We start from the raw sequence: 19878 nt of genomic DNA, 5'->3' as shown, positions 1-19878 counted from the left end.
CTAATTACGTGATTTTTATAGGCAGTACAGGTTGTGCAGTGCAATACTGTGGAATCAACCAAATAACGCTACCTGTTACATGCAAAGTGGTATAAGCAAAATTACATATTCACACGGTTCCACACAATGGAAGTCAGGATACATACTTGCTTGCCACAAAAACGGGGAGTTTCACAACTTTTGAGTTCTTTTAAGGTACAACAGTTACAACACAAAGGGAAATATAAGCATCATATTGCAATTATTATAACCTATGTATCCAGCGCACGTAAATCCTTTTGAAAACTACAAAAAGAGCTGACGTACTTAGGGCGGACGGGTTGACCTAAGCCGGACCTGAAAAATGCTCTAAGGGCTTCTGTTGGATTTTCCGAGAACATGAATTCTAATAGTTTTGGAAAGTGACGTCAAATTACTTTTCCGCTAAAACGTGTTTTGAAAATTCTATATCTTGATAATCAAGGAAACGTTTGAAGTGACCTTCCTTGTTCAGGTAACTTTGAACAAAATGAGGCCGGGAATTTCCCCGTAGAGCGACTCTTTTGGTTGGGAACGCACTTAAAACTCATGAGCGTTGAACAAGTCATTGTTCGTGCCTATGTAACGGGATTGACATTCACGCAACTATTAATTGATAGCTATTTTTGGCAAAAGAGAGTTTAGACGACCACTTAAGCACTTAGGTGCTAGAAAAAGAAATGCGGAAAGACAGATTGTTGTAAAATGTTTGACGCAAATCGTAAATAAACCCAGACGGAAAGTCGATCTAGCCACTCAAAGGAAATACCGCCAGATCATCTTTAATTATTTATCTGACAGATTTTCCAGTTCAGCCCATCTAAAACCAAACAGTGAAAGAAGAACCCTTGGGAGCCACCCTATTGAGGCTGTGGTCCCTAGTGCAAAGAAAGTTGTTCTTTTCAATTTTCATTCTTCCTGCGAACGATCAATGCTATTGAATGGAACTCCCTTCTCGAAGATGTTGCAAATGTAACATCCGTAGATAGTTTAGATCTAAGGCAGTCAGTTGAAATATTCTACTGTGTTAGTATTTCTTTCAGATTTTATATTATTCCATGATTTTTAAACGTTTTTAGATTATTATAATTATTATAAATATTATTATCTTATTAATATCATTACTATTTATTTATTTGTTGTAAACAGTTGGTGTGATATCTGGTGTGCTTGAACTCGGAAACTGAAGCAAAGGCGCGGCTGCTGAACATCCCATGACTCTTTGCAATCTTAGCTAAGGCGGAAGCCTCTTCCTTTAAAGTGCCGTCTGAATATATACATCAGCATGCGGTGATTGTTTTCATCCAAAATACCACAAATCTTTCGGGCGTTTCTAGCCATATTTTAAAGCATGACTGTTGAAGGGCAGCATCTTCGATTTTCGGTAGATTTGCCGTTCAAAGCTGGCCATGAAGCCATTGTGTCTCACATGGAAAGCGAACTAAAACATCTGGAGCATGTCAAAGAATACCTAAATAAGAGAGCTAAAGTGGAACTAGAGTACGCGTTAGCCTTGACCAGAATCAACACCACTGCTTCGAAAGTAATCACCGACAGTGATAAAGAGAGCCCGGTCCGAAAGGTGGGTTATTTCAATCTTAGTTTCGTTTGTTAGACATTCGGCGTGTGCTTCTAAATGATTTGATCACATTTTATATTAATGATCACACGGTGATATGAATCGGAAGCTTAATTATTATCAAAGAAACAATGTGAAATCTTGGTAGTTTCCTTGATACAAGCTATCGGTATATTTGGACAATTTTTTCTGGATACGAGCCCGAGATAAGTTATCATTTGACTCTCCGTCCGGCATAAAATCTGACATTTCTCCGTTCAAAGTCTCATATCACGTTTTAACTTTTAACATAAACATCAGCTTTCCTTTGTAAATAATATACGTGAACCCTATTTGCTTTTTGATCCAGGTCAATTGTAGGTAAGTCAGCGATTCATTTATTGTTCGTAGATACTCATGAAGTAGGTTGCATTTCTCTAGCTGATTGGTTGCTGAATGGGGTTTTGACCGTTCTAGAACAGATCATCGGCGAATAATTCAAAATATTTACACTGAGTATATAATATATATATTTTAAGAAATAATCATCAATTTATCAGGATGCTTTTCAGGCCGGTATTTTGAGTGTAATATAACTTCCTACAAAAGCGCAGCAATATCTCTTAAAAACAGTTTATTTGAAGTGAGGGAATTTTGGCTGGAAAATGAAAAACATTCAGAAAACGTGATATTTATGAATGCAAAATAATGAGTGTTTATTTACTTAAATATTTTTCATGGTTAGTTGCTTTATCTTAACAGAGACAAACTTGTTTGCCAATTTTAATTTATGTAAGTTTGTGAAAATCCAATAAAATATAAAATGAATCTTTTGCTAGTCCTTTTTCCTTGATGTTTCTTTATTTCTAAGAAACTATGATTTTCATGCAGAGTGGTTATGTGTTGACTGTTTTATTTTAATATATGTACAGTTCATGTACAATTTTATTAGTGATGTCTCTTAAAACCCATCTGCTCTTCATAGCCTGTTGCTTCTTTACACCACATGTTGATATAAGTTTTGGTTTCAAACATATTTAATATAATTTGGATTCTAAACACTTTGAAATTAAGTGCTTCAATCTACAGTTTCTGTTTTAGTTGGTAATGGCTTCACCATAGAACACTTCAACGGAGCCATGTTGTAACATGTTCAGTTTGATCACAACATAAATATACATTTAAATGAAAAGAAAATAAATGAAGGAAATTGTATTTAAAAAATTGATGACATGAAATGCATTATACATGCCATTCTCAATGTTGTCACATTCATCATGATGCAAAATTGACAGACAAAGCAAGGGATAGGTGTTCCCTTGTTTTAAATTGTGCCTTGCATAGTACATGTATATTTCTGTAACTTTTTATTCTAATTCCATCAGCAATCAACTCTAAATAATATGCAAAATCATAATTTTTAGAAATAATAAAAATGAAATTTAACATGGAATGCTTATACGATAATGCCAATAATTTATTTTCAACTACTAGATGTATGATAAAGGTATAGCTCTCTTACCAGTCAAACTTGTTGGGGGCTAATTTCGTATGGAATGAAACCTTCATAAGATGCAGAATGATTGATAGCTAGAATTAGGGAGAGTTAATAAATAAATGTTATCTTGGGAATGAAAGAACTACTGTCTAATCTGTATTAAACAGCACAGTATTAAGCAGTGACCCTGAATTCCCAAATTTTTTCCCCTTAATTACATTAATTTTCTCCTCTTTGAGACAGTCACCTTCATTAAGCAGCTGTGTTCATCCTTTTCAAAGTTTCAACGGCTTGTTTGTATTGTTCTCTACCTGAATTGAATGGTCACTTAAAGCACAATCACTGAGATAAAACTATGAATAATCTTTCAAGTAAAATTGAATCCATTTTTATCTCCCAAAATCAATGTTGGTAGTTTTTGTGAGTGCGTTTTTGTAAAAATCAACTGGTCAATTATGGCAAATCATGGTGTCTTTTTATGGTTTCTTATAATACTCCTATTCTGTGTAACCTGTATTAATTATTAATTTCTGTATTAATTTCTTTTTTTAACCTTGTAGAATAAATGTTCGACTTGATCCCTTAACTCCATTTAATGTGTCTCAATCCATACTATCTGATTTGTATGATCTGGTTTTGCTTCATCCGATTTGAAATAATGATCAGACTAGTCAGACAATCTGGTTTAGCTTGGTCTTCATCCTAAGATCTGGTTTGAGAGATTTATAGACCGAATGGAAATGTGGCAAAAAATGAAAGGTCAACAGCAAGCTAGAGCCCATGGTCCATACCATAATATACAAACTAAACCCAGTAGGGCATGGGTAGGGCAAAAACTAAATATGATGTATTGCAATCAATTAAGTAGTCTCCCTGCCATTCTCCATGTGTTACAGCTTAATGCAAGTCTCAAGCCACTGGGTCTGGGAATGGGTGTGGGATTATATTATAAGGTAGAATGTTCAGGGCTTGACATTAACTTTTCAACTTACTAGCCAAGTGGCTAGTGACAACTTAGATGTTACAACAATTTCACTTTGTTTACTAGCCAAACTGGCTGGTGGAAATTGAAAACCACCAGCCAAAACTGAATTTCTACTAGTCTGTGGCTAGTGGGCTACTGTTAGTGTCGAGCCCTGCTGGTTAGTGTAAACTGAAAACCACTAGCCAAAAAATTTCTGCTAGTCCCTGGCTAGTTGGCTACTGTTAGTGACAAGCCCTGAGGTTTATTGAAATGTATGTAATTTTTATTTGTTTTCAGTATTCAATCTTCAAAATTAATTATAACCTCTCAAATTTGAAAATTAGCGCTCAAGTTAACTCCATTTTTTTTCCTGTTAGGCGTGGTCAACATATATCACAGAAAGTGAAAAAAAGGCAAAATTGATAACAGAATTTAACAACATCTTGAATTCTACGACTTTGAAAAGATTGGAACAACTCATTGAGGACAAGAAAAACTTGCTGAAAAAGTACAGAAATGAAAGATTTAGAATTGAGAGTGGCTTCAAACAAGAATCCGATGAAATTGATAGACTGAGGAAAACATACCAAGAAAATGCGAAAGAGGCTGAATCAAGCAAAAGAAAATATGAGGAAGTTCTTGGAAAAGATAAGTTCAGCAGCAAGGATTGGGAAAGATCCAAAGATAGATATGTAAAAACAACTCTTAAACTTCATCAGAACCATAATGACTATGTTTTGGCTTTGAAATCTGGAAACTGTCACCAAGGGTTCTTCAATGACATTCTTATACCAACAATGTTGAATTCCCTTCAATATTTGCAAGAGGAATACATTGCTGAATGGTAAGCTAGATAAGTCTGTATTTGTATATTTGCTCTCTGCCACTGTGTGTATTCATCTGATTCAACAGTTGTACCCTCAGGTGACCCAACCATTTTTTTTTTCAGTCCTGTTAGTTGACCTGAAATAAAAGATCAGATTTCATGTCATTTGCAAACTGATTACAGCCAAGTTGATTTAGAATCTGCTAAGGTCTGAAATAACTTTTTTTGAGAGGATGTGTATGTTTCTTCACATTAATTATAATTATATATGCTTGGGGACCATCACCAACACAATGTACAAAAGTACAAAAAAATATGTTCATAGTTGTAAGATAGTGCCAAAAGAGGTAAGCATATGCTTCTTCTTAAGAGAGAGTGTCTGTCTGAATTTGTAAATACAGAGTTTGACTGGGAGGCAAAATGGGGAGTCGAACGAAGTGTTCATACATGATGCCATCTGCTGACCAGTGTCTGTTAGTAGAGAGTTAACTGTAACTTGGAGTATTTATTAACAAGTATTCACTTAAGATGAAATGTTGTTGAACAATCCCTGAGATAAAGTTGAGAGGAGAATTCAACAATATTCAGCGAACCTCAGGTGAATAATTGTTTTAATATTAATTGGTCAGATGCTTTTGAATTCTTTTGTAAATTTGACAGCTTCATTTAATTCAAATAGCAATAACTTTATAATTATTTTCTTTCTCTTGATAAGTGTTATACCAAACTTACAGCTTTTGTGCTCTTCGAAATTGAATTTTCTTCTATCAGCTTTATTGCTTCCAGGGTAACATTGACAAAACAGCAGGCAGCTATTTTGAAATTTAGAACCCCCGCTATAATCACCTTGTGCAAGGAGATCATAGCGAGATATGATGCAATCCGCAATCCTCAACCACTCAGAATGCATGCATATATCTATAATCACGGGAGCAATTAGATGTATACTAACTTCCTTACTAACTCTGATTCAGCAAGTAGAGTAAAAAAGATAAGCATTTTCATAAAATATTTGCCATGTTTTATTGTTTTTTTCTATGTATTTTGTGCACAATCCTTGCAGTAAAGAGCACTATTTAAGCAATAGTGAAAATCAGACCTGAACAAATTCAGACCTGTTTGGGATTTGAACCACTGACCTCTGCAGTACTAGTGCAGCGCTCTACCAATTGAGCTAACAAGCCAACTGGGAGCAGGCCATTAAGTTGATTCGTAATAAACCCGTGATAATAAATCAGATACGATGAATATATGAAGTTCATATATTTTGAACTGCGGTTATAGATACGTATGATGCACAATCCTCGCAGTAGAGAGCGCTATTTACGCAATAGCAAAAATCAGACCTGAAAAAATCAGGCCTGTACGGGATTTGAACCACTGACCTCTGCAATACTAGTGCAGTGCTCTACCAATTGAGCTAACAAGCCAACTTGGAGCAGGAATCCCGTACAGGCCTGAATTTGTTCAGGTCTGATTTTCACTATTGCTTATTTGCTTTTTACTGCGAGGATCAGGCACAAAATACGTTTCTATAACCGCAGTTCAGATATATGAATTTCATATATTCGTTGTGTTTGATATATCATCTTATGGGTTTGTGGAATTAATTTGATGACCTGCTCCAAGTTGGCTTGTTAGCTCAACTGGTAGAGCACTGCACTAGTATCGCAGAGGTCAGTGGTTAGAATCCCGTACAGGCCTGAATTTGTTCAGGTCTGATCTTCACTATTGCTTTTACAGTGCTCTTTACTGTGAGGATCGTGCACAAAATACGTTTCTATAACCGCAGCTCAGATATATGAATTTGGTATATTTGTTGTGTTTGTGTTTTCTATGAAACTTTTCCCCTTTGTGCAAAATCTCTAAAAACAACAGCTGCACTATTCTTTGGAATGGTTATCTTACTTTGACATCAGACCATAAAAATGGAGTTAATGTCAGTTTAAATTTGACAACTTGTTACATGAATACTGTATATAGCTTGCAAAAAAGGTTTTGGTCCCAGCGAATGAATTGGTTGCAGCTTGGAGTGCACTCTTCATGATAATTGAATGGCTGTAAGATATGTTTGACATTTTATTCGCCACAAGCAATGAAAAGGTCTAGAAATGCCCCTCTCCAGTTGTCCTGAGTAAGCTTAATTAAGAGTGTACACTGCACTTTTCAGGATCACTAGCAAACCCACTTGGGTAAACCCCAGACTTGCCACATTTCAACTCACTTCCAATCAGCTGGATTTCAGATATTGAACAATTAACTGAGATGCAATTAGCTGGTGATAACTAATTGTGATTACTTTGTCCAATGCAGGAAGGATCTTCTCCAAGATGTGGTTAATCTCACAAACTGCTGCCGTGAAGAGTTTTTGTCATCAAGCAGAGTTGTACAAACAAGTGTTAATGAAGTGAAGAAGCAGCAGGAATACTCTTCTTTTATAAGCAAGTTCAGGTATTCAATATTTTGAGTTCTTGGTTTACAAGCACAATTACATCATTCTGTACTTTCTGGGTTACACCACAGAGTGCACACATGATTACAAATTTTTAGTGGTGCCACGTTGTTTGTTTTGTCCTAGACTTCCAGTAGTCCCTCCATTTTGGCTAAGTCTGTTGGGCAAGTCAAAAAAAAAAAAAAAAAATCACTAAAAAAAATTGAAGTTAGCATGCTGCTGTTAACTTTTTAGAGTGACACAGATGCACCCTGGGAGCTCCATGAGTGAGGCACTTGAAGAGTAAGCTCCTGTGGCACACCAATATTGCTCCAAGAGTTGCTTGTGGCACTGTAACAGCAACTCTTTTTCACTGATTTTTTTTGTCCTTGACAATAAAACTTGACCCAAGGGGTGAACTTGGTTGCATGAGAATTGTTATTACAACTGTAGAATGTTAAATCATGCCTAATTTTAAATCTTACGTACTTAGATAGTATGACTGAAAGAAGATGAAATCAAAATTTTAGTCGATACAATTGCCATAATTTTTCTATTTCCTTAAACATTGTGCTTTTGAAATTCTTAGTGAGGCTGTATTGTAAAAGGGTCACTTTTCTTTTTTTTTTTAATAATTTTTTCCCCATATTTTCTTCAGACAAGACCCTTCACCAGTGGTGCCGTTCATATTTGATCCAAATGTTTTAGAATTAACGTCAACAGGAGTTACTGCTGATGAACTGGTTGTCAATGATTTGACTTTAGAGAAGCTACAACACAAGTGAGTCAATCATAAAAAAAAATGCTATTAATCATATTAGAGATTACAAGAACCAAAGAAACTTCTGAGATGATATGTGACTGAATTCACAGCTTCCATAAACCACAAATTAAACCTATTGACTAGCACTGCATATCTCCCTGATGATTGCCTCAGGTAGAGACTGGAAAGTTCATCTCTTGCTGTACTATGGCAAATAGAGCTAAATTTGTCTCCTGGATAGTTGGAATGTTGCCAAGCAGCTATTTTGATTTGGGTATTTAGTCTATCAGTGTCAGGTGTCATTTAAACCCATTAAAGCAAAGGCTTTCCTCTTGTCAATATCCTTGTTCGTCAGACAAATCCATTTATGGCCACCTTGACAATTTCCTGTTTTTTAAAACACCCATTCAAATGCTGTATTTGCTCTGGTGTCTATACTGTGCTTGTCAGGGGACTTTAGGTACAAGAAATGTTCATGTAGGACATGGCAGAATCTCACTCTTCCTAATTAAGAAATCTCACAGGATGTGTTAATGGTACAGTTGTATCTGAAAAAAAAAGTCTTACTCATTGAAGACTGCGGTTCGGGCAGTTGAAAGCTTGTTGTTTTTAATAATTTTTGCCAGAGATTGTTTTTAAATTTCAACTATGTTTCATCCTGGCTGCTGCCCTTCAATATTTTCATTTTAAAGTGTTTTTAATGTTCACCAGGTTTTGACAGGATGCGTAGGTGTCAGGCTTCACAAAATCACACACTTCCTTGAATAACTGGCTTAATACTTCAGCAACATAATAAAGTTTCTGGAAAAGCTTTTGCTTACTTTTCATTACCTACATTAATTTTGTATGTTCTTTGAAACTTATTGAAGGTGGTATTTCGGTCACTTTTTGTTGTTTTACAGCTCAATCTAGAGTTGTTTTGATATGCTTATCAAGTTTTACAATGTGTGGACAGTAAGCCATTTCAAGAGTTGCATGAATGAATTTTTATGACATTGCTTTTCATCACTAGGAGAGCATTGCTTTGCAAGGATCTTGAAAATGTGGATAAGCAACTGGAATCTAAGGTAACGGAAAACTGTGGTCCTGCACACACACTGTGCACTAAAATGTAAATGTGTGTGAGATGTGAATTAAATTTTAGAGCCTCCTTGCCTCACAAATCTATACAGAGAACAGGACATTCTGAAATGTTCTTGATGTTGGATGCTTGTAAATTTGAAAATGCTCCAGCATTATGTTGTGATTTAAACAAAAAAAAAAAGACAAATGTTACGAAAAGGGAACATTTTGAAAAGGATCACCAAACTGCTCTGACTTTTTATTTTCTTTTTCAGTTTTTGGACTGGATAATCAGGCTCTTGAACATTGTATATGAGAATGCTCATATACAGTATGTGCAAATCCTTAAATCTGTCCAATGTAATGTGGTTTGGGTCAAAGATAATGTTATCCCTGGATTGTTACTTGACTGAAAAATCAATCTTTCACTCCCAGGGATGATCAAAAAGTAATTTCTCCCTCGGTCACAAGTATATTTTAAACCAAAATGTGACAAGAAGAAAGAAAAGTACCAACTAAGGAATGTTATTTGAATTAAATTCTCAGATAGGAAATTCTTAATGAAGGATGGAAAGTTCAGAGGTTATAATTACATGACTTTTTGTATGTACTTGGAGTGTTAAGGGATAATGAAATACTTCACTGCATAATTACAGAAATCAGAAGTGGAACAGGAATCTGTTGATCTCCAGACTGTTAAGAGTGAGGGAGCTGAGAATCTGAGGTACAGTGCTGACATTTTTTTTTAATGATTAATTTTCTAACCTCCTACCTCAAAGGGTGTGTGATATGTTTGTGGGTTTTTGTGTGTTCAAAAGGCTAAAGCTGTGATCAATGCATAGTCACTTCCCCGAGCTGTCAGAGAAAAATTTCTGAGAAAATTTCTGAAATACAAACTTGGTAATCAAATTGCAACTTGATTGTTGGACTTGGTTCTGGCAAATTATTATGATTTGCCAGTGTCCAGAACTGATCAATTGGTTGTCTTCAGCAAATAATTGATCCTCTAGCTGTTGAAAACTCATGATACATTTGTAACTATGTTAGTGGATTTTTTTTTCTTATTAAACTTATTTTTCATTGTTTTCCACAAAAGCACCTAGACTTAACAGAGAGGATTACAGCATTACAAATTTTAAATCGATTTGTTCAGGAATTGTGGAAGGACTTCACCCAGTGATCTATAATTTCATACAATCTTGGTTTTGAGACATGAAGTGAAAGATCCTTAATTGTTGTGTGGTAAATAATTAGACTTTAAAAATGCCAACCATATAGGCAAATGTATGTTGATTCAATTCCAGCATCATGCAGAAAGAACAGACAGTATCTGTGTTAAACTGGTCTGTGGAAGACATCAAGTGCAGTCAGACTAAACTGCAGGTATACAGTAAATCGGGATCTGTGTATTTTATGTCTAAATCACATACCAGCACTTCAGATTGCAGGCGAATGGAAGAAAGAGGAGTCATTTTCTAATCTTTTTTTTTTTTTTGGGAGAAGGGCTAATTAAAATTTTTAGAATGTAAATTTATTTTTGTTTTTATACGAGTACTAATACAGATTTTCTTAAATAGCTGATACTCTTATGATTATTCTGTCGAACCTTTCTTTTTGCGCACCTCTATTAAGGTGGCAACCTCATTGAAATGATCATTAATTGTGGTCTTGACTGTACTTGTGTGACTTTATCTGTTGCCTTTTTCGATGATACAACTCTTTTCAAAGAAATAGTTAATTATTGGTAATTATCTACAGGCTGAAACATCAAATCCTTTCAAAGGGGGAAGGTTAATTTTTTTGTTTTTACAAAGTAATGGATTATTGTAAGATTGGCATTGGTAATGCTTCATTTTCTAACTTATTTATTTTACGATTTCAGAAAATATGTTCCCAGATTGCAACAGCACTTGATAAACTTGGTAATTCACAGCCTCCAAAGTTTGCAGATCTATCTCCCCCTGGGTCAACGCCAACTGGGGTTAGTTATTCATGCATGGCTTCTTGCTAATTAGACCTTTGACTTGTTGTTTTGTGGCCCTGTGAATAGGCGCCATATCACATTGTACAGAGAGATTCCTCTAAAATCGGTCATATTTTCAGGGCGTGACACTAACTTTTCAACTTACTAGCCAAGTGGCTAGTGACAACTTAGATGTTACAACAATTTCAGTTTGTTTACTGGCCAAAGTGGCCAGTGGAAATCGAAAATTACTGGCCAAAACTGAAGTTCTACTAGTCTGTGGCTAGTGGGCTAGCTTCGAGCCCTGATTTATCCATGACGTATGTACATGTATGCACCATTTATTTCTATCAAGACAAAGCATCAAACCACAAGATTTAAACCTTCAACAGCTTGCGGTAAATTGGTCTGACAGTTAAGTTAAACTTCGATTGAAGAAACCACGCCACGTATATCATCAAACTGAAAAGCTTATTACGAGAGAAGTACTGTACATGTTGCTGTAAGATCTTGCCTTACAGGCCACAAGATGTTTTTTAGATGGAGTGGTAATGAACGATTATTGAGGTTATGCTATTTTGAAACAGCTATTGGTTGCCGCGCTGTAAAGAACACCTTATTATTACACTCCTGAACATGGGATCTACCGCCAAAGGTTTTGAAAACCAGCCCCTCATAATAATGCATATATACTTTGTTATAGTATCTACTAGTATCGCAGAGGTCAGTGGTTCGAATCCCGTACAGGCCTGATTTTTTTCAGGTCTGATTTTCGCTATTGCATAAATAGCGCTCTCTACTGTGAGGATCGTGCATCATACGTCTACTCTGTTATCAAAATTTCCATATGGAGTTCGTGTTTTGTTTTGTTTTTTTTTTCGGTGTGATTCTCTGCAGGAGTTTGGTCAGTCAACGCCTGAGATTAGAAAAAGTGGCAGGAAAATACCGACTCTGTTCAAGAAAAGGAAACTGGAAAGAGAAACATCAGCTGGCAAAACTAGTAACAAGCCGGCACGATACGGAGCTCCTCAGGCACAAGGGGTCAATGGTGGGTCATATGAGGAAGATTCGGATAACAGTGCTCAAGGAGAATACATCGAGGTAAAGCCAGAAAGAGATTGCTAAAAGTAGAAGGTATATCGATAGAGTGTTGTATAAGTTAAGCGAAAGTTAGCATCCCGGCTATTCAGAACAAATTAGGACGGCACATGGAGCTAATGAGACTCTAAAGTGATTCATGCAAACGACACCTAATCATATATATCTATGCAACTAATCATATATATCTATGCTATAGATATAACTATATGATTTGCTTGAGAAAACAGATAGGCCAATCTCAAAGAGGATTAGTTGCCTGCCTACTCATCCGCTGTACAATTTGTCGCCCAAAGTTAAAGAATCTTCCAAACGTTTGAGAACTCAAACAAGCCTGCTACCTTGTGTCAACACAGAGCGTTTCAAACGCGGATAATCAAGTGGCGATTGGTTTAAGTTGTGAATTTGATTGGTCGAGAGGATGGCGAAAGTTTTCTAAACCAATCACAGAAAGGGCTGAATCAAAGCTGATGCATTTCCGGAAGATGCACTTTACTCGAATGAAAATTGCCTTGAGCTGTGTTGTTTTCGATCTTACGCGCTTAGAAACCGAACGAATGGCACTGTTAACGGGAGTGTAGACTTGCTTGTTTTGTTTGGTTGTTCGTGTGCCTTTTTGTTTGTTTTGAAATCCATGTAAATACTTCGTTCGTTCGACCCAAAAAATAACTGTCCGTTGCCTTTTTTTTTTGGGGGGGGGGGGGGGCGATTCTCAAATTTATTCAGTGCCTCTCTCTCCACTCAGGATTATATTGGGGTGCCAGCAAGGTGGTGAGGAAATCTATATGTCTTATTAGACGTTTTGTTGTGTAGTATCGCTGAGTATTTTTACGAGTTGTGCCGTATTCTGACGAGCCCGTAGGGCGAGTCAAAATACAAATAACGAGTAAAAATACTCAGCGATACTACACAACTAAACGTCTAATAAGTTATTTATTATCCAACACGCCAAACTGTTATTTCAGTGCGGGCGAATTTCGCGGATGTTTATTTACGTGGAGTGCATGACAGAAGTATACGAAGCGGAACGGAATTGGCGCGTTGTCGTGTTGCTGTTTCTATTAGCTTCAATAAATGAAGAAATTTCCTGGTCGTCTAGCTGTTTTCCTCGTTCGATTCATCTAATAAACTTGGATCCATATTACCAGCCATTCTGACTCTTCGTCGTCGGAAATGTGATTCAAATTGTCCGCCATTTTTCTTTTTGTAACTACAATCCAACTCTTCGTCGTCGGAAATATGATTCAAATTGTCCGCCACTTTTTTTTTTTTCGTAACTACAATCCAATTCTTCGCTTGCGATGGCGTTATTTGTACTCGTCCAGGTGTAGTTGGATAATAAGACGAAATACTGGCCGGTATCATAGTACGATTTGACATCCCAACCGGGGAGGGGAAAGGGGGAAATAATTAAATTAAGATTAAAACTATGCTACGGAAATCGGGATGCACTCTGGCGCGAATTGTCCTTTTTCTGGTTAACACAGTCAGCCGGAGCTTTGAAGTTCCATGTCACTTTGTTTCTTAATTATCTTTAGCCAGATGATGATCTTGCTCTGGAAGAAGAAATGTGGTTTCATGGCACGATTGACCGCAAAGATGTCCCCAACCTGCTAAAAAATGAGGGAGATTACCTCGTCAGAGAGAGTTCCACAAAGCCCGGTCAGTTTGTTCTGTCCACACGGAGTGATGATCAAATCAGACATTTTATTATTCAATCATCAGACGATGTAAGTGGCACTTATCTAATCAAATGTGTATCCTTTCTTCTCTGAGATGGTGTGTTTAAAGTGCCCTTAGCCCTAGTTCTACTTCGATTCCCGCAATTAGTTTTGGCCGAGTCTACGTTCGGCTACAAGATGTGCAATCAGCACAGTGGACTTGGGGTGCAGTTGTGAACCATGCAGGCTTACATTTGTTTACATTTGGTTACCTTCGCTCTAACGAAAGGGCTAACGCTCGAAGCGTCAGCCTTGAAACTCTTTGCGGTGGCAAATTTTCATTATCAACTCAGTTGATAAAACCAAATACCTTGTTATTATCTCTCACCGACGCAGCTCCACGGTTTCTGTGGAAACCCATCCCCTTTATACATTTGGTACGGTCGAGGAATCTCAACAATTGGATGCAGGCCTCTGCACTGAAAGATCCCATCACACGCTAACGTTCTGTTTTCGTGTACAAACATACTGAGTATGCAAATTGGCGACAAGTTGAAGCATGCTAACATTTATAGTTCGTGATGGTAACAAGGTTCCCCAGCTGAAACCAAGTTTCACCCAAAACTGTATTTTAAAGATCATTGTGATAATTTTCGAAGTGGCTTGTTTCAATACATGAAGGCTGCTTGCGTACAGTAAAGCGCGAGATTTTATTCTTTTGGACGTTTTTGCCTTTATCGACACGAGGGAGAAAAGTTAAATTTGACTGTAGTTCTAGCGCGATTTGATCCTGTTGCGTTTCTTGAAATCCGCAACTAAGGTCGACAAGCGAATCGTTCCGAAAATGGTGGAAAAGCGAACTTTTCCAAAACAAAGATTACAAAGGCATTGAAGTCAAAATCATTACATTGGAAAACGACCCGGTAAACCTCCACCTATTTGAAGCGTTTTACATATGGAAAAACAAACCTACACTTAACTACCGAGAAGAATGCATTCAATTCGCGGACCTATTGTTCTAACACACTGGATCCTCTCACAGTGACACTAGCTCAGTAGTATAGTGACACTTTTCTCCCTTTTAGTCGGCCCTCGCGGAATATTTTATCTTATCCGTCCCTGATGATGCCGTTGAGCGGCGAAAGCTCAGACTTTTACAATATTTTACAGTAATTCAAGGCCACATTAGTGTTTCCGTACGAGGCAAGAAGTGCCAAGAGTAAATTATTAGCGCTAAAATCCTACAGTATGTACCCTAAAGGGTTTTTTTTCGGGGAGGAAGGATTTTAAGAGACTCGCATCATGATCACTTGTAACAACGGTATAACAACAAGATCGATTCGCATCGCAGTTTTACGGCTTATGTAAGTCGTATGGTCGTTTGAATCGCTTGCTCTTGAGGGAGTTACAAGTATAACATGTCTTTAACATTTTTCCCCTAGAATTTTGTGCGATTTGAAGATCAAGGCTTTCCTAGTATAAGAGAACTACTAGATTACCATGTGAAAAACAGAGTCCATGTCACGAAGAAATCCAGGGCAGTATTAGTAACCGCTGTGGGCAAACCCGCTAAAGACAAATGGGAAATGAATCGGGATGACATAGTTCTTCAGGGCAAGAAACTCGGCTCGGGTCACTTTGGTGATGTGACGAAGGGTTTTTATAAGCCAGCAAGCGTACCCGTGGCCGTCAAATCGTGTAGAGAAAGTGTCTCGGCGATAGTGAAGCAGAAGTTTCTGGCAGAAGCAGATATTTTGAAACAGTACGATCATCCAAACATTGTGAGGTTGATCGGAGTGTGTGCTGACAGAGAGCCAGTCTTAATCGGTGAGTGTTATTTGTTTTTTTTTTTTTCACGCAAATCTTCCAGGAGCTGACGTTGAGCGTGAAAAGTATTTTCTGGTTTTGATATTTGTAGATTTTCGGGAAGTCCAGAATTCCGAAATCACTACCTCGAGCCAAAAGAGAAAGCGCCGCGCGCGAATCAAGTATCAATTCGTTCTCGTGTTGAACTCACTGTAGCTCTGCTCTGTAGAAACTCAAATTGAAAATCTGAAAACATTACGTTTCTTACCTTGTCCGCGCGTCGTCGCTTAGACAGAAATTACCAAAGGTGGTGAACAGCACATATTTCTGTCAACTCGAAACGCCAACATTTTTCTTTGCAAAACATAAGAATTCACCAATTGACAAAGTGAACAGTGAAACAAGCCGAAAATTCGAAGGCAAGGTGTTGAGGGAGAAAGCTTATTGTTATCCGAAATGTGTAGTGCAGCTCAAGCAGTTTTGTGTATAAATGGCGAAATGGTAAAAGGGTAATTGTGCCTTTATCAACTGCTACAGTTGATCTAAAACTATAAGGGTTTCACTTTTCCCCTTACACGGCACGACAATTTCTTTAAGGTAATGAAAATGATAATATATTTCCGTCTACTTAGTTATGGAGTTCATGGCCGGCGGTGACTTCCTTTCTTATTTGCGCAAAAATGGCTCAAAGCTGGACACAAAGAAGCTGCTAAAGTTCAGTGTTGATGCTGCAGCTGGGATGGAATACTTGGAGAGCAAAAATTGTATTCACAGAGATTTGGCGGCGAGAAACTGCTTGATCGGCACAAAAGATTTACTCAAAATATCCGATTTTGGAATGTCACGTGAAGTTGAAGAAGGTAAGCTTTTGAAGTGCTTGTGTCTTATTTCTGATATCCATAGGTCAGTTGTAGCTACTAATGTTTGTTGTTAACAACCCGATGAAATCCTAACCCAAATTCTGGACAAGGTTTCCTGGAGACGACATTTTGTAAGTAAAACAAATTAGTCTTCCTCACGTTCCCTTAACAGTGTATGAAGCCTCGAATATGAAAGAGATCCCCGTGAAGTGGACAGCTCCGGAGGCTCTGAATTACTTCCAGTACACAACATTAAGTGATATATGGAGCTTTGGTATTTTTCTTTGGGAGACGTTCTCATATGGAAATGTGCCTTACCCCGGAATGAATAACAGGGTGAGAAAACGAAGAGTTAGAAAATTATTTTACTATAAACGGACATTACTTATTTCTCTTAGCTCATAGTTTTTTTTCTCGAGCTTGCTCCTACAAAACTTTTCGCATCACGGAACAGGTAACGTTAGCGAACTAATGTCTAAGCACCTATTCGCGCCAAAAGGAGGTTATTGTGCATGTGTTTTCCCTCAGAATTAACTTTTTCCAAGAATTGTACTCCTGTTGATTCTTGCGATCAAGCTCTCATTAGCACTGCTAAACAAGATGATCTCGCGGGCTTTACGCGAAGTCAACGCGTGTTGATCCGCCCCGCTTTGCTCCTGGCGTAAGCATTAGGCCTGCAAGGGGGTGTCACGTACACGCCATACAGATCGCAGTCATCCCGTGGACCTCGCGAGAAGCCAAAACGCGCATTATGGGCGGCCGTCACCACCAAAAATACAAGGATGTCAAATAGATCAGTAAATACAAAGATGGTGTAAGGATCAGCTGCAGGATAGCATAGCTAATAAAGGAAAGGCATGGCCAAATTATAGACAGTCTAGGTTTCCTTCCTGAAACAGAACACCCTAAACATAAGTAGTTTAGCCAAATGATAAACAGTCTAGTTGCCCATGTCGAGTTGGAACATGAAATTGTGAAATGGACCAGCTAAATTGCAAATAGTCTAGCACTCATATGCAATACAGTACACAAACGGTGTAGCTTTGTGTCAAATGACTCAAGATAATATGGAGTAGCACAGCGTACGCACAAACGGTGTAGCTTTGGGTAAAATGGCTCAGCATTATGTCGAATGGTGCATCGTACATGCAAACAGTGTAGCCTTGCGTGAAAAGGCTCAGCGTAATGTGGAATGGTACGGCGTGCACACAAATGGTGTAGCGTTGTGCGAAATGGCTCAGCGTAATGTCAAATGGTACGGCATAATGTCAAATGGTACAGCGTACATACAAACAGCGTAGCGTTGCGTGAAATAGCTCAGCGTAATGTGGAATGGTACGGCGTACACACAAACAGTTTAGTGACGTAACGCTACGCCAAATTCGTGTGTACGCTGTGCCATGCGACATCACGCTGAGCCATTTCACGCAACGCTACACTGTTTGTATGTACGCTGTGCCATTCTACATTACGCTGTTCCATTTGCGGTTTGTATTTTTGGTGGTTTCGGCGAGATAGCGATCTGCTGGGGGGCATGACGTCATCGAGTGTGAAGAATTGCGCGAAACCATCACATTGTGTGGTCGCTGTGTGAAAGAGCCTTCACTTCGCCTTGCCGTAAAGCAGAGCCAATTCGGTAAATTTCTCCAACGAAAACTCATTGAAAAGAACAAAGTTAATGTTGCCAAATACTTTGAAAACAAAAGTACATGCTTGAGTTTTCGTTGCGTTGCGAAGGTGGGAAGTAGTAACCTTAAGCCGATTTTATATTTCGTGAATTGTAGAAGGACAGTTTCCCTTCCCTTTACCACCCTGTTTTATGTCTGCACGTTTTTTTACTTATTTTATGGCATTGACAAGTAAGCGCGAGTCAGAAAAGAAAAGAGAGCTCGGCATTCGACTTTGCTCGCACGTCATAACACTACTTAACACTTTAAACATTCAGGCACACCAACGTGTGCAAACTGTGGGAAACCGGGAGGCCGGCAAACCGTGGTAGAATCAAGTCTTGTTCAGTGCTATTTTAATTAACGCTTTCATGAAGGAAAACAAATAAAAGCAATATCGGCTGGGGAAAAAAATAGGAGAAATTTACCGAATTGGCTCTGCTTTACGGCAAGGCGAAGTGAAGGCTCTTTAACACAGCGACCACACAATGTGATGGTTTCGCGCAATTCTTCACACTCGATGACGTCATGCCCCCCAGCAGATCGCTATCTCGCCGAAACCACCAAAAATACAAACCGCAAATGGAACAGCGTAATGTAGAATGGCACAGCGTACATACAAACAGTGTAGCGTTGCGTGAAATGGCTCAGCGTGATGTCGCATGGCACAGCGTACACACGAATTTGGTGTAGCGTTACGTCACTAAACTGTTTGTGTGTACGCCGTACCATTCCACATTACGCTGAGCTATTTCACGCAACGCTACGCTGTTTGTATGTACGCTGTACCATTTGACATTATGCCTTACAATTTGATATTACGCTGAGCCATTTCGCACAACGCTACACCATTTGTGTGTATGCCGTACCATTCCACATTACGCTGAGCCTTTTCACGCAGGGTTACACTGTTTGTATGTACGATGCACCATTCGACATAATGCTGAGCCATTTTACCCAAAGCTACACCGTTTGTGCGTACGCTGTGCTACTCCATATTATCCTGAGTCATTTGACACAAAGCTACACCGTTTGTGTACTGTGTTGCATATGAGTGCTAGACTATTTGCAATTTAGCTGGTCCATTTCACAATTTCATGTTCCAACTCGACATGGGCAACTAGACCGTTTATCATTTGGCTAAACTATCTATGTTTAGGGTGTTCTGTTTCAGGAAGGAAACCTAGACTGTCTATAATTTGGCCATGCCTTTCCTTTATTAGCTATACTATCCTGCAGCTGATCCTTACACCATCTTTGTATTTACTGATCTATTTAACATCCTTTTTTTCTTATTGGTGAAGGCCGCCCATAGCGCATGTTTGAAGGCTAGTCACTTCGCGCAGTAAAATTAGCATTTTTTTCTCCTTGCACAGGAAGCCCGCGACAAGATAGAAAATGGTTATCGAATGCCTGCCCCACAAGACACGCCATCGGCAGTTTATCAAATTATGAAGGATTGTTGGAATTTTGACCCTGACGGTAGGCCACGTTTTACGGAAATTCTAAGAAGGCTGAAGCAAATTCAAGAATACATCTGATTTAATTGGAACTTTTTTTATCCCTAACGTTGTGTTACATTTTTATAGTCTTTTAAGCTGATGTACTTTTAAGTTTATAGCCACTGTAATGTAAATGAAAGGTTTCCTTAATTTTTATCATCATTAATTGTTATGAAAACACATTTTTCTTACATTTTAGAG

General features: G+C 38.1%; 1 protein-coding gene across 1 annotated transcript in view; it reads left to right on the top strand.

Annotated features, from left to right (window-relative positions):
* The first annotated feature begins 1254 nt into the window (after positions 1-1254).
* Positions 1255-19878, top strand: part of LOC111324718 (tyrosine-protein kinase Fer) — a 19659-nt gene continuing 1035 nt past the window's right edge. Inside the window, exons 1-14 of the mRNA XM_022928343.2 lie at positions 1255-1600; positions 4416-4882; positions 7178-7315; positions 7954-8076; positions 9071-9125; positions 9777-9844; positions 10425-10503; positions 11003-11101; positions 11981-12184; positions 13720-13911; positions 15285-15669; positions 16281-16508; positions 16681-16844; positions 19552-19878. The exon at positions 19552-19878 is cut by the window's right edge and continues 1035 nt beyond it. Of these exons, the coding sequence (XP_022784078.2) occupies positions 1370-1600; positions 4416-4882; positions 7178-7315; positions 7954-8076; positions 9071-9125; positions 9777-9844; positions 10425-10503; positions 11003-11101; positions 11981-12184; positions 13720-13911; positions 15285-15669; positions 16281-16508; positions 16681-16844; positions 19552-19716 (2598 nt within the window). The 5' untranslated portion in view covers positions 1255-1369 and the 3' untranslated portion in view covers positions 19717-19878. The remainder of the gene's footprint in view (positions 1601-4415; positions 4883-7177; positions 7316-7953; positions 8077-9070; positions 9126-9776; positions 9845-10424; positions 10504-11002; positions 11102-11980; positions 12185-13719; positions 13912-15284; positions 15670-16280; positions 16509-16680; positions 16845-19551) is intronic.

Source organism: Stylophora pistillata, chromosome 1, assembly GCF_964205215.1.
Source record: "Stylophora pistillata chromosome 1, jaStyPist1.2, whole genome shotgun sequence".
NCBI classification, from domain to species: domain Eukaryota; kingdom Metazoa; phylum Cnidaria; class Anthozoa; order Scleractinia; family Pocilloporidae; genus Stylophora; species Stylophora pistillata.
Note: the sequence above shows the minus strand (reverse complement) of the source record. Positions and strands in the feature narration are given on the sequence as shown.